General features: G+C 34.7%; 2 protein-coding genes across 4 annotated transcripts; one reads left to right on the top strand and one right to left on the bottom strand.

The window, feature by feature from the left end:
- Window positions 1–1,940: 1,940 nt before the first annotated feature.
- LOC123308526 (zinc finger autosomal protein-like) lies at window positions 1,941–4,023 on the bottom strand. The gene is made up of 2 exons (XM_044891228.1): window positions 3,858–4,023; window positions 1,941–3,780 (listed from the first exon to the last, which is right to left on the bottom strand). Exons 1-2 carry the CDS (start codon window positions 3,914–3,916, stop codon window positions 2,169–2,171), a joined length of 1,671 nt encoding a protein of 556 aa, XP_044747163.1. The 5' UTR covers window positions 3,917–4,023; the 3' UTR covers window positions 1,941–2,168.
- A 1,870-nt stretch (window positions 4,024–5,893) lies between these two features.
- Window positions 5,894–13,293, top strand: LOC123308537 (zinc finger protein 64-like). Of its 3 annotated transcripts, XM_044891245.1 has the most exons (3): window positions 5,894–6,106; window positions 6,175–6,274; window positions 11,865–13,293. In XM_044891245.1, exons 2-3 carry the CDS (start codon window positions 6,270–6,272, stop codon window positions 13,042–13,044), a joined length of 1,185 nt encoding a protein of 394 aa, XP_044747180.1. In that variant the 5' UTR covers window positions 5,894–6,106; window positions 6,175–6,269; the 3' UTR covers window positions 13,045–13,293. The 3 variants fall into 3 exon arrangements, with proteins under 3 accessions (XP_044747180.1, XP_044747178.1, XP_044747179.1); XM_044891243.1 differs by lacking the exon at window positions 11,865–13,293 and having other exon boundaries at window positions 6,175–7,513; XM_044891244.1 differs by lacking the exons at window positions 5,894–6,106; window positions 6,175–6,274 and adding an exon at window positions 11,409–11,777 and having other exon boundaries at window positions 11,865–13,291.
- Window positions 13,294–14,756: the final 1,463 nt, after the last annotated feature.

Here is a 14,756-nt window from a genome sequence, read left to right as displayed (position 1 = left end):
AGAAAATAAAGTTGCCGGAAACAATAAATAAAAGTAAAATCATCATTTACATAAAAAAATTATTTTATTAGAATCTGTATGTATCGTAATTTATCATCCATTCACAAAAAATTCTTTATAACTAATGTCACCTGTAAAATCTAGTATTATATTGACAGTCTGGCAATGAAGATTCACTTCTTGTTTTAACATAATATTGTACTTAAGATGGACCAAGCATACTTCAAGGTTTTGTTTTCCAATTGTAACAAACTTACACAGGTGGCACTTGTGTTCCTTAAGATTCAAATATATTTTACTTCTTTTTTTTACCTGTTTCATATTCTAATCAAATGAATAGACTTAATGTGAGCCTGAAGTTTGCTTTTTCCACTTGTGGCATGAACTTCAAGGTATTTTATTATAGTCGCAGCATAATCACATAAGTTACAGTTGTGTTTCCTGATATTTTAATGAATAGAGTCGTTATGCTTTTTATGGCATTATTTTTTTAACTTGTAAAAAAAATCACCTAGTGACTCTTGCTGTTTTCGAATGAACAGATTTGATATGCTTGCCAAGGTCTGTTTTTAAATTGGTACCATATCCACATAAGCGACACTTGTGTTTCCATACATTCAAATGAACAGAGTCAATATGTTTTTTCAGTTCACTTTGTCTAATTGCAACATGATCGCATAAGTGACACTCAAGTTCCTTGATATTTGAATGAACAGTTTTCATATGAGTTATTAAGTTATTTTTTCGTATCGTACTGTATTCACATAAAGAACACTTATGATCCTTGATATTAAGATGAAAAGATTTAACATGAAACTTAAGATGAGAATTTTTAAACGCAGCATAATCACACAATCCACACTTGTGGTTCTTGATTTTTAAATGAATACAGTCGATATGTTTCTGAAGCTCATATTTTGTACTTGCAGCATAATCGCATTGCAGGCAATCGAAACATTTGGGTTTCACAACTTTCAGATGAATAGAACTTACATGCTTATCGAGATGACTTTTGTTATTTGTCTCATAAGTACACAATTCACACTTGTATTTCTTGATTTTTAAATGAATAGAGTCGATATGTCTTTGTAGAACATCTTTTCTACTTGTAACCAACTCACATAGGTGACATTTGTGTTCACCAGTTTTCAGATGAACAGATGCTATGTGTATTTTAAGGTTAGAATTTAGATTTGTAGTGTAATCGCACAAATGACACTTTTCTTTGACTTTCAAATGATCAGATTTTAGATGAATGTTGAGGCTATCTTTTCGACTAGCAGTATATTCACATAAGTGACACTTGAATTTTTTGATATTCAAATGGACAGAATTAATGTGATTTCAAAGGATTTCCTTTCTACTTGTAACATAGTCACATAAATGACACTGCTGATCCTTAATTTTCAGATGAATAGATTTCACGTGATTTTCAAGGCGATATTTCCTAGTTGTAACATACTCACATAAGTGACATTCGTTTTTCTTGATAGTCGAATGAACTGTTTCCGCATAAGTTTGGAGGAGACTTTTTCGACTTGCTGTGTATTCACAAAACGAGCACTTGTGTTTCTTAAGGGCTTTGTTATGTATTTTTTTTAGATCTTTCTGACCAGAGCCGTAATCACACCGTGTGCTTTTTCTAATATATTTTTTTTAATTGAAACTACATGACTTTCATGATCTATAGCCTGTTCCAGAATTGCAGGTTTAGAATTATTCATCAGTGAATCTGATTCTTGAGGCACTTTCTTGATAAAAGGGACAGATGATATATGACCTCCTTCGATTTTGGTAAATAAGTTGTTTGAGGTACTTTTCTCATTCTTGATTATATATTCTTCTCTTTCATGAAATCCGTCATCATCTAGAAACTGTTCAACTTCTATAATTCCTGATGGACCAAGCATACTTCAAGGTTTTTTTTCCAATTGTAACAAACTTACATAGGTGACACTTGTGTTCCTTAAGATTCAAATCAACATATTTTACTTGTTCTTTTTTTTACCTGTTTCATATTCTAATCAAATGAATAGACTTAATGTAAGCCTGAATTTTGCTTTTTCCACTTGTGACATGAACTTCAAGGTGTTTTATTATAGTCGCAGCATAATCACATAAGTTACAGTTGTGTTTCCTGATATTTCAATGAATAGTCGATATGCTTTTTATGGCATTATTTTTTTTTTTTTAGCACTGGCGAGTCTTGCAGTTTTCGAATGAACAGATTTGATATGCTTGCCAAGGTCTGTTTTTAAATTGGTACCATATCCACATAAGCGACACTTGTGTTTCCAGACATTCAGATGAACAGAGTCGACATGTTTTTCAAGTTCATTTTTTCTACTTGCAACGTATTCGCATAACTGACACTTCACATTCAAATGAACAGATTTCATATGGGCATCAAGGTGTGTTTTTTCACTCCCCACGTATTCACATAAGGAACACTTATATTCCTTGATATTCAGATGAACATGTTTCACATGCCTATCGAGATGACTTTTGTTATTTGTCTCATAAGTACACAATTCACACTTGTGCTTCTTGATATTCAAATGAACAAAATCGACATGTTTCTGAAGATTATCTTTTCTATTCGCAGAATAATCGCATAGCAGGCAATCGAAACATTTGGCTTTCACAACTTTCAGATGAACAGAATTCACATGTCTATTGAGATGGCTTTTCATATTTGAAGCATAATCACACAATTCACACTTGTGTTTCTTGATATTTAAATGGAAAGTGTCGATATGTATTTGTAGAACATCTTTTCTACTGGTAACAAACTCACATAGCTGACACCTGTGTTCCTCAGCTTTCAAATGAACAGATTTCATATGTAATTTAAGGCGGAATTTTATATTTGTAGCATAATCGCAAAAATTACACTTGTGATCATTGACTTTCAAATGAACAGTTTTTACATGACCGGTTAGGGCTTCTTTTCGACCAGTTTTAAATTCACATAAGTGACACTTGTGTTTTTTGATATTTAAATGAACAGAATCGATATGACTTCGAAGGCATTCCTTCTTACGTGTGAAATGTTCACATAGATGACACTGGTAATTCTTAATTTTTAGATGAACAGATTTTATGTGATATTCAAGATTCTTTTTAGAACTCGCATCAAAGTCACATAAGTGACATTTGTGTGTCTTGACCTTCAAGTGAACGGATTTGGTGTTTGACTGTAGGCGTTTTCCAATATTATTTTTTTCAATTGACATCGTGTGACTTTCATGACATGTGGTCTGTTCCAGAAGTGAAGGTTTAGAATTATTCATCACTGGATCTAATTCTTGAGGCATTGTTTCAATAGAAGTGGCAGATGATAACTGATTTGCATCGATCTTAGTAACCGAGCAGTTTGGAGTACTTTCTCCATTCTTGATTATAAATTCTTCTCTATTATGAACACCTTCTTGGTCTGTAAATTGTTCAGAAATGTCTACAATTCCTAATTTGGTTAGCACTTTTTCCTCCTCTTTACAACTGGAGGTATGATACTGTATGTGTTCATAGAAATATTTTTCCTCACTTGCAGGATAATCAACCAAGTGACATTCCGCTTCAGATTTATTGCCCGGTGTATCTAATACTTGAAGTATTTTTTTTGTAAAAGAGGCAGATGATTGATTTGAATCACCTTCTATAACTAAGGTATTCAAGCAGTTACTTTCCTCATTCTTGATAATGTATTCTTCTCTTCCATGAATTCTATTCTCATCTACAAATTGTTCAAAAACTTCTAATTTTTCTTCAAATTTCACACTGAAAGAAATATTATTTTCGAGTAAATTCAAATGAATAGAAAAAGTAGCGAAAGTTAGTCGTTATGGTATACTCACTCATCGTGGATTATTTGCACCTCATCTTTGATATCAATACTACGTTCATTTATATCCATTTTTCCTCTTAGAACGATTTATGAATATTTTTGAAATGAAAAGAAATTTATAAACAAAAATAACAACTTAACAGCCACAGATTACCACAGAACAACAGAACTTTTAACCACAGAACAGTTAGGAAAGGTAACCACAGAACAGCAATTACTTTTGTAGATCATAGAGAAAGAATGATCTCAAGCTTAAAACATAGAATACCTGATTCTATATTCTAAGAACTTAAGGAAGTTCTCATCAAAGATTATAGAGAAGGAAGATGGGAAACGACCCTACTAATCTAGTACTAAAAACCGACTACACTTTGGGCCTGTGTTTCACATACTGAGAAATTAGATGGCGCTGAAATCGTAATGTCAAACAGTAAAATTACAGTTGTCTGCTTTGTAATTTAAGGGCGCGAAATTCGAATTTTATTCCTTGTATTGGATTCGAATATCGACTTAGTCGAGACCAGAAAAAAACATCCTGAGAGACAAAACAGTACCAGGGCTTTGTTTCGTGATCAGGATGTTTTTTTTTATGTAAACATTGTTTTGAATCAATTAATATTAATGAAATACTCTGTTAGATTTGCTATATTTTTATTAGAAATTAATAAAAAAATATGACAGAATTGAAGATTTTACAGGGTATACTTAAAGGTGAGGTTTTTTTGACATGTACAACTGGTGAGAATAATTGTGTCGAAATTCTCACCTTTGAAAACACCTGTATACAAATAATACAGCTTTGAATAAAGGATACAAAAGTACATATTGAATATTATATATCAAAGTTCTTATTTCCATGCAATAAATTTTTTTGAGGCAATAGAATTTGTTGAATTTGTACAATCTTTATCAGAAATCTAAATGAACAAATAATCGATATAGGTACCATATATTTTGCATTCCAAAGAGATGATTGTTAATTTCACTTTTCGGATCTTTCTATCACTTCTGGGGAAAGACTTGGAAGTACTCTACAGAGTGTGGGAACTTCTTTCAGGTACACTCGAAAGAATATCTGAAAAAGGGGAAGTTCTTGTAATCTACTTTCATAATAAAACGATTAATTCAATATATTACATAAATTTTCTCATATATAAGATGATAATTCATTCAATTATTTTTGTCACAGATATCTAGGATGACTTACCATCAGTATTTGTCATAACACTTTCAATTTGCTTGCTTTCCATTTAATGTGACCCCTCCATGAACGGAATGCTTCCTGCATATAAAAAAGATATGCATTCAATATATGATAAATGAGTGATGAATTCAGTTATGCATTGCAGATATCTAGGAAGACTTACCATCAGTATTCGATGTATCAGTTTCAAACTGCTCGCCCTCCATCGCATGTGGTTCCTTTGGTGGCCCTTTCATGCATGGGATGCTTCCTGCATACAGCAACTTGCGTGGATGAAAAGATTCAAATTGAATTTAAGTAAAATGCAAAGATTATAGAACCTAACTCTATAATCTTCGGTAGAATGTTCACTGCACATGGTGTAGCTTTTACTCAAGTCAATGTCTTGACGCCCGGAAAATTCTATCCACTTCAGAACACTGAAAATAAAAATCAATCAACATCCGAGTCACATGGTACGAGTTTCAATACTTACGATTCCATTTTCTTTGGTAAATTCAAAAAACTTATATTCGGAGAATCCCAAACGGCAGTTTCAACAGTTCTTCACCATACAATATTTTCCATACGACATTTTGAGCAAAATCTTTGATTTTGAAGTTTATATACTCAAATAACATTGAAATAAGGTGACTAGAACGAGCGAGTTGAACGAGCGGTACGAAAATCAAAACGTAAACAAAACGGCCATGTTGAAATATCTCCATGACATGCCAAATGGCCCTTGAATAAATATTTTAACCAGTCTTAGTATTTTAATACACAACGGAACCACCAGGCGGCGCTCACGCAAGTGTAGTCGCTTCGTTTCCCATCTTCCTTCTCTATAATCTTTGGTTCTCATTAACCAAAGATGTCTTTGTAATTAACCGAGTTGAATATTGATGAATTGACATTATTCAATTAATACGTTGAAGGTGAAACTGCGTTTTATTTGTCCAATCTCAAATCACAGTCATCTTTAGAAGGCTATGGTCAAATTAGCAAGACTTAAACTAAGTTAGATCTATAATCAAAATGGACAAGAGACACTGCAATGATATCGAAGAAAATGGGTAAGTATGCCTTTCCATGGTTTCATTTCCATTCATTCTTTTCTATTTCTCCCACTTATTTGTTTCAGTGTAAAGTTAGAAGAAAACTTTGAAGTTATCGACTTCATTGACCAATTTATAGATGAAGAAGGAATTCATGAAAGAGGAGAATATATAGTCAAGAATGAAGAAAGTAACTCAAACTGTTTACTTTCAGAAGTCGATGAAAATCAAGTACCACCTGACCCCAAGAAAATGTCTCAAGAATCAGATCCTCTGATAAATAACAATGAACATGCGCACATGAATTATGAATATTGTACAAGTCAGAAATCGGGTAATGATGATGTTGAAAAATACATACAATATGATTATGCTTCCAGTCCCGAAGATCACAAAAAACCTATAAAATCTACTCATTCGAATACTAAGGAACGCAAGTGTCATCTATGCGATTATGTTACAAGTAGGAAAAATATCCTCCAACATCATTTGAAATTGGTTCATTTGAGAATTAAGGATCACAAGTGTCACTTGTGTGAGTATGCTGGGACTACCAAGCCAAACCTTGAAAGACATATTAAATCTGTTCATTTGAGAATTAAAGATCATAAGTGCAACTTGTGTGAATATGCTGGGATTACCAAATGGGACCTTAAAAAACATATGAAATTTGTTCATTTGAGAATTAAGGATCACAAATGTCACTTGTGCGACTATGCTACAATCAAGAAATCACGCCTTGAATTACATGTAAAATCTATCCATTTGAAAATTAATGAAATAAAGTGCCACTTGTGTGAATATGCTGTGAATGTTAAAGGGGACCTTGAAAGACATGTAAAATCCGTTCATTTGAGAATTAAGGATCACAAGTGCCACTTGTGTGAATACGCTGGGAGTGCCAAATGTGACCTTAAAAAACATATTAAATCTGTTCATTTGAAAATCAAGGATCACAAATGTCATTTGTGCGAATATGCTGTGAGCGAGAGAAGACTGCTTGAATCACACGTGAAATCTGTTCATTTGAAAATCAATGAAATAAAGTGTCACTTGTGTGAACATACTGTGAATTCTAAAAGGGACCTGGAAAGACATGTAAAATCTATTCATTTGAATATCACCAGGTGCTCCTTGTGTGAATTTGTTACATGTAGAAAGGTTGACTTTCGGAAGCATATCAACTCTGTTCATTCGAGGTGCCACTTGTGTGAATATTCTGGTAGGGATGAAGGAGAACTTAAAAAACATTTTAAATCTGTTCATTCAAGAATTAAGAATAACAAATGACATGTTAACTGTGTTGATTTAAATGGACAACCAACGCCAGCTGTTTGTGTGATTTCGAAACAAATCATGAAAGACTTGATATATTATACAAAGTATGTTCATTCCACTTTTCTATAATAAAATAAATGAATTTTTTTTTACCATTCTCAATAAGCCATCGCGGGAATCACCCTGTGTATATAAAGAGTTAAATAGAATGACCTTTTTACCTTGAAATGGATATCAGCATGCTTATTGCAAATGAAACATCCTTCAAATTGTAAGATTATTGAATGTACATACTATAAACATTGTGACTCTTCAACTTGTACAGGGTGGGCAAATTTCGATGTTTTAACACTACAGCTTTTAAACCAGAAGGGATAGACAAAATCTGATACCCGATTCTCGTTCTCTTTTTCTGAGAAACTTACAATAGTAGTAGTGATTTTTCCCTACTTTCTTTTGTTTTCGAGTTATAAGCAAAAAATGGAAAAATGGCGATATCGAAATAAATTTATATCTCCGCTAATATTGATGATGGAGCTCTGGAATTGAAACATTATACAGGCACTTTTTTACGTAGAATCCAGTGTTCGCTTTTTCAGCAGGATTTTTAATTACGAAGCTATTACCCAAAGTTATGTTTTTTTAAATGCGAACACTAGTTTTCTGTGCAACTTTTTGAAAGCTTAATTTTTACTGATTTCAAAAATATATAAATTACACAAATTATATGCGCCACCATGGCAGAAACGTCTTCAACACAAAACAGAGAAACTAAGAAGAGACATTGGGCGACTGACGGAGTACTTGAACGGGAATCGCGGAAGGAAGGTTGTGAAAGCTGCCAAAGAAATCATGGATAGAAACAGAACACACACGGAACGAGAAACGGAGAATGCTACAGCTCACCATTGCCTGGACACTCTGAAGCAAAAATTAAGTATGTATGCAGAACGCCTGAGGAGATATAAAAGCAATTATACCCTGAAAAGGGACAATAATTCATTCGAAAAGTCGGAAGAAACTTTCTACCGGTCACTCACATCGTCGGATGGAGAAAACGGAAAGTTACCACCAAAGGAAGCCATTGAACAATTCTGGACCGAACAATTATCAACGAAACCTCAGTTCAATGGAGATACCGAATAGATTGAAGATGAAAAATCTGAAGCTATAAAATATGAGCCGATGCAGCATGACATGATCACAATTGAAGAAGTAAAGTCAGCCATCAGAGGGCTACACAACTGGAAAACACCTGGGCCTGATGGATTACAGAACTTCTGGATCAAGAAACTTTGGATCATGCATGACAAATTGACCTCCGCAATAAATGATGTCATTGAAAATCCTGAAAAAATGCCAGTATTCCTTACACATGGCACAACGTACCTGTTACCTAAAGACCAAAGGAATACAGAAGACCCATCCAAATACCGACCAATCACATGTCTTCCAACGATGTACAAATTAATCACATCGTGCATTTCAAATCGAATTCACAACCATTGCGAAAGGAATAACATCATCGCCATACAACAGAAAGGATGCACCAAAGACAGCCGAGGGTGCAAAGAACAACTAATAATAGATTCAGTTATCTGCAATCAAGCGTTCTCCAAGCGGAGGAATATTTATGCTGCGTACATTGACTACAGAAAAGCATTCGATTCTATACCTCACGAATGGCTCTTGACGATCTTGAAGATTTACAAGGTGGATCCCAATATTGTCAAGTTCCTGAAAAACGCCATGTCAACCTGGCGAACTAGTCTTCAAATGAAAGCAGCAGATTGCTCCTTTACAACAGGACCCATTCCAATAAGACGGGGAATTTTCCAAGGAGACTCGCTGAGCCCTCTGTGGTTCTGCATGGCCCTGAATCCCTTGTCTCATAGATTGAATTCTACGGACTACGGATTTTCCATCAAGAGCGGCAGTAGAACTATGATGAAACTGAATCATCTCCTTTACATGGACGATTTGCAACTCTTCGCATCTACCAAAAAACAAATGCAACTGATGCTGAAAATGGTGGAAGGATTCTCGGAAGACATCAAAATGAAGTTTGGACTAGAAAAATGTCGACTGCTAAACATAACGAGAGGGAAAATAGAAGATGGTACGTTCAAACTCAAGGAAGGTGCAGAAATTGAAGCATTAAAGGAAGGAGACACATACAAGTATCTAGGCATAAAACAGGCAAGAAAAATCAATCAGACCCAGATGAAGAAAGAATTAACGGAGAAGTTCACCAGAAGATTGAGAAGGATAATGAGAACTGGCCTTAACAGCAAGAATCTGATAAAAGCGATTAACACCTACGCTTGCTCGGCGCTGAGGTATTCATTTGGTATTATCTCTTGGACTACCACCGATTTAGCAGCTTTACAGAGAAAAATAAGGACGATGCTGACTAAACACAATAAACATCACCCCAAAAGCTCAATAGAACGGACCGAGCTGCCACGACATCTTGGGGGTGGAGGAATTGTTGATTTGTCCAACCGTATGTTCCAGGAAATTGAAGGACTTCGAAGATATTTCTTGAGCAAGGCAGCTTCGTCAGAACTCCATCGAGTAGTTTGTGTTGCTGATAGTTCAACACCGTTAAAGCTACAACAGGATCACCTGGAAACCGTCGAACACTCTGCAGAAAGTAAAATGCAGAAACTGATTGGCAAACCTCTGCATGGAAGGCACCAGAACGAGGTCAACCATGATTACGTCGACATATCCGCGTCGAACTACTGGTTGACTTCCGGAAGGTTGTTTCCTGAGACAGAGGGCTTCATGCTCGCCATCCAGGATCAGGTGATTCCAACAAGGAACCACATGAAATAAATCGCCAAGGATGCCTCAATGGCGGACGATAGCTGTCGTTATGGCTGTGCGACACATGAAACTATCCAGCACATCACCGGGGGATGTAAGAAGTTCGCGGGCACGGAGTACAAAAATAGACATGATGCTGTTGCCAAGATTCTTCACCAAGAATTGGCACTAAAACACCAACTTCTAACTTCGAAAAAGGTTCCTTATTACAATTACCATCCAGATGCTGTGCTGGAAAACGAACATCACAAGCTCTACTGGGATCGCACTGTTCTCACAGACCGGAAAATAACCCACAATAGACCAGACCTCATATTGCTCAATAAGGATGAGGACAGAGCACTATTCATCGATGTGGCAATTCCAAATAATAACAATCTTCTAGATAGGCACACTAAAAAAATTTCAAAATACAGAGATCTCGAGGAACAAACCAGAAGATATCAAAACCATCCCTATTGTCATATCATCTACAGGCCTGAACCCGAAGAAACTACTAGAGAACTTGAGGAAACTTCAGTTGGACGAAAATATCTATAGAGTCATGCAGAAGGCGGTACTGCTGAACTGTACGCAAGTACATGGGGAATGCAGAGGAACACCGTCTGCGCCGACAGGAAGTGCGGGTGGAGCAGTAATCCAGCCTACAGCAGGGAGGCGAGGAGCGACCCGGACCCGACCACCACCACGAGCCCGACAACCTGGAAAGGGCTCCAACAGAGCTTAATCCTTTTGATATCTGGGATAAGTGAATTCTCCTCTGGAGAGGAGTGTGAAAGTCGCAAGGCTAAAGTCATTTTAATTTTTATAATAAGTGAAGAAAGTGGAAATAGACCAGGTAGCGCTAGCAAACAATAAAAATGAACAATATGAATGCTTATTTAATTTCAAATGTCGGCAACGAATATACGTATTCAGTGATTTTAAGCCAGTCGTTTTTTTAAAAAATTCCTCGTACAAAAATTAGATCTCTGATTATGGAAGAACAAATTCCACATTCGCAAAAAACGCGCTGCAGCCATATCTCCATAATAAAAAACGTTTTCAGGAACTTATGAAGTGTTGGCCTGAAAATATTTAATTTAAATCTTTCTTGAGATCAATGTCTGGAAAAACCAAAGAGTAACCAACTGTTGGTTACTCTTTGGAAAAACTATCAAAAATAATTTAAAAATTTCTATCTTCTTAATAATCTATGATTCGATACATAACCTAAAAAGATCCGTCAAAGATTTACTGTTGTCAAACATGGAAAAATCAAGATAGCTTTATCTCCTAAAAATACTATAGTCTGCCTGAAATTACCACCTGTTTCTTATGAAAAACTGCACATATAAAACATGACGAAAAAATCAAAAACCATCTGTAGTGATATAACTGTTGTCAAGTTCCATAGACTGATTCAAGTTCTTGGTGAATCAACTTTAAACATAGCTTTACATCAAAATGACCTGCAATAGCAAAAAAGAATTGATGTTGCAAATAATCCACGTAATAACATATTTTTGAGTGATAAAAAAATGGATATCGGTGAATCTAGTATTAGAATTGAAAAAGAGGTTAATTTTACCAATGATGAGTTAGTATTTATATTTATGAAGTTTGTGAACTTATATTTTACCCTGTTCCGTAGTTCGATTGGCTCCAAAGTTCTGATTTATTTCAGGGTGAAGATAGAGGAAAAATTAGGAATTATAGAAATTGCTGAACAATTTATTGATACAAAAGGGGTTCATGGAAGAGATGAATATATAATCAAGAGCGAAGAAAGTGACTCAGATAATTTAATTACACTGACCAATACAGGTCAATCATCACCTGCTTCTTTTGCGAAAGACGAAGTGTTAGATATAGTGATAAATAATTCTGATCTATCTCACTTAGAGCAATATGAGTCTCATAAAAATAACATTGGTGGTTATCCTCCAGGTGAAGAGAATTATCTAGAAAAACATGAACAATATGATCTCACTTCTAGTTCGATAGATTGCAAGAAAGTAAAGATAGAATCTCTCCATTTGAATATCAAGAAACACGATTGTCATATGTGCGATTATAGTACAAATTTCAAGAATAACCTTGCGTTACATTTGAAATCTGTACATTTGAATATTAAGAACCACAAGTGTGACTTATGTGACTTTGCTTCGAACCAGAAAAACAAACTTGATGTACATCTAAAAGCGGTTCACTTGAAAATAAAGGATCACATGTGTCACTTATGCGAATATGCTGCTAGTGAGAAACACATACTCGACATACACATCAAGTGTGTTCATTTGAATATCAAGGATCACAAGTGTCATCTATGCGAGTATGTTGCAAGCAGAAAACATTTGCTCCAAAGGCATATCAACTCCGTTCACTTGAACATCAAGAAGCACAAGTGCCACTTATGCGACTATGCTGCAAATATGAAACATAAAATCGACGTACACGTCAAATCTGTCCATTTGAAAATTAAGGAATACAAGTGCATCCAGTGCGTGTACGCCGGAACTGATAAACACAAACTTGACCAGCATGTGAAATCTGTTCATCTGAAAATCAAGGATCACCAGTGTCATCTATGCGACTACGTTTCGAATAGGAAATGTAACCTCCAACGGCACATCGACTTCATTCATTTGAACATCAAGAAGTACAAGTGTCACTTGTGTGAGTACGGAGCGAAAGAGAAAAGACACCTCGAAATACACGTAAAATCCGTTCATTTGAAGATCAAGGATCACAAGTGTCATTTATGCGAATATGATACGAATAGAAAAGATAGCCTTCAAAGGCATATTGATTCGGTTCATTCGAATACCAAGAAACACTTTACGGAGGTTAAAAGTGAACTGTAATCGATCAGTCTCTTTCTTTTATACATAATGTATAGATAGTTTTTAATGGATTTTTTCACCCTTCATATCGAGGATTTGATAGAGTGCCTTCCAGATTTTCTGAGACTTCCAAAATATGTATTTAGTCCATGCAAGAATCACTGACATCCCAGTAGGTCTTGGAAGTTCAGCTTAATATCTGGTCACAAAAGATCCCCAATGATTTCTGTAGTTTCAATTACAGAACTGGAATATATAAATATAATCTAAAAAAGTACAGTTATGTTTCCTATTCGTACAGTACAATACAGTACAGTTATACAGGGTGTCCCGTAAAGACCACGTCAAACGAAAACGGAAAGTAGATCAGAATGTGCTCTACCTGATGTGAAAAAATCGTTCATATGAAAGTCTCACAGTTTTCGAGATATTTGATGTTTTATGAAAATGTTGAATTTTTTCACTTAAACTGCTTTCTCTCTTGCAGAAGCTACAATTAAATACTTTTCGAATCAGTTTTTTTTCCGTAAATTTTGTTGAATGATTACTCCAATTCATGCAATGAAAAATACCACAAAATATTATACAGGGATTCTGAAAAAAAAAATTGAAATTCATGTTTCGAAGGAAATGTTTTTTTGTGCTGAATTCTATCTGACGTGGTATAAAAAAAAAGACACTAGACCTTTTCTGCATATTACGTTGAAAAGTTGCCCATTTTGTGAGGATTCCGAAATGGTGAAATACAGGTGAAAACCTTCTTCACGAAAAAAGATATTTGAATGTTTATCGAAAATGGAACATTTCTATGAAAAACTGATTTTTTCACCTTTTCCATAAATACTTTCATTTTGCACTTCCTGCTGAAAATAATCAATCAACAAATCAATAAAATGTTATTAAGATGCTAATTCACTGACTGAGTTTTTTTATTTCTTTTTCTTTGCCTAAAGAACTCTCGAACATCGATATGATGTGATGCGATTCAATGATTCACCAGACTTAAATCCTCTGGATCTTTTTACTGGGGTTTTTTAAAAAAAGGAAATTTATTCGAATCCTATATGAGATGAAGCACACCGCATTCGTATTTCAGCAGCCAAAATAGCGGGGAGAAGTTTGAATGGTTTGAAAAAGGCATTTCTCAATAGATGATGGGCATGTATTAGCGAAGGGGTTGGTTATTTTGAGCATTTGCTCTAATAAGAATCCTGAATTTTTATTATTGATATTTTTATAAAGTTTCTTCACAATAGATTTGTTGATGTTGAAGGTCCTGTGCGTTATTACATTATATCATTGCAATTAATGAATAATTTCATTTTATAAGTAATTTAAGGACTAACTGACATTTTTCAAGAGAATTATTCAATATGTTACAGCAGAATCTGCAAAATGAAAGAATTTGTGGAAAAGGTGACAAAATCAGTTTTTCACAGAAATGCTCCATTCTCGATAAACATTCAAATATCTTTTTTCGTGACGAAGGTTATCACCTGTATTTTACCTTTTCGGAATTTTCACAAAATGGGCAATTTTTCAACGTAATATGCAGAAAAGGTCTAGTGTCTTTTTTTATACCACGTCAGATAGAATTCAGCACAAAAAAACACTTCCTTCAGAACATAAATTTAAATTTTTTTTTCAGAATCCCTGTATAATATTTTGTGGTATTTTTCATTGCATGAATTGAGGTAATCATTCAACAAATTTACGGAAAAAAAACTGATTCG

This window comes from Coccinella septempunctata, chromosome 2 (assembly GCF_907165205.1).
Source record: "Coccinella septempunctata chromosome 2, icCocSept1.1, whole genome shotgun sequence".
Taxonomy (NCBI): domain Eukaryota; kingdom Metazoa; phylum Arthropoda; class Insecta; order Coleoptera; family Coccinellidae; genus Coccinella; species Coccinella septempunctata.
This window is presented reverse-complemented; position numbering and strand designations above follow the sequence as displayed.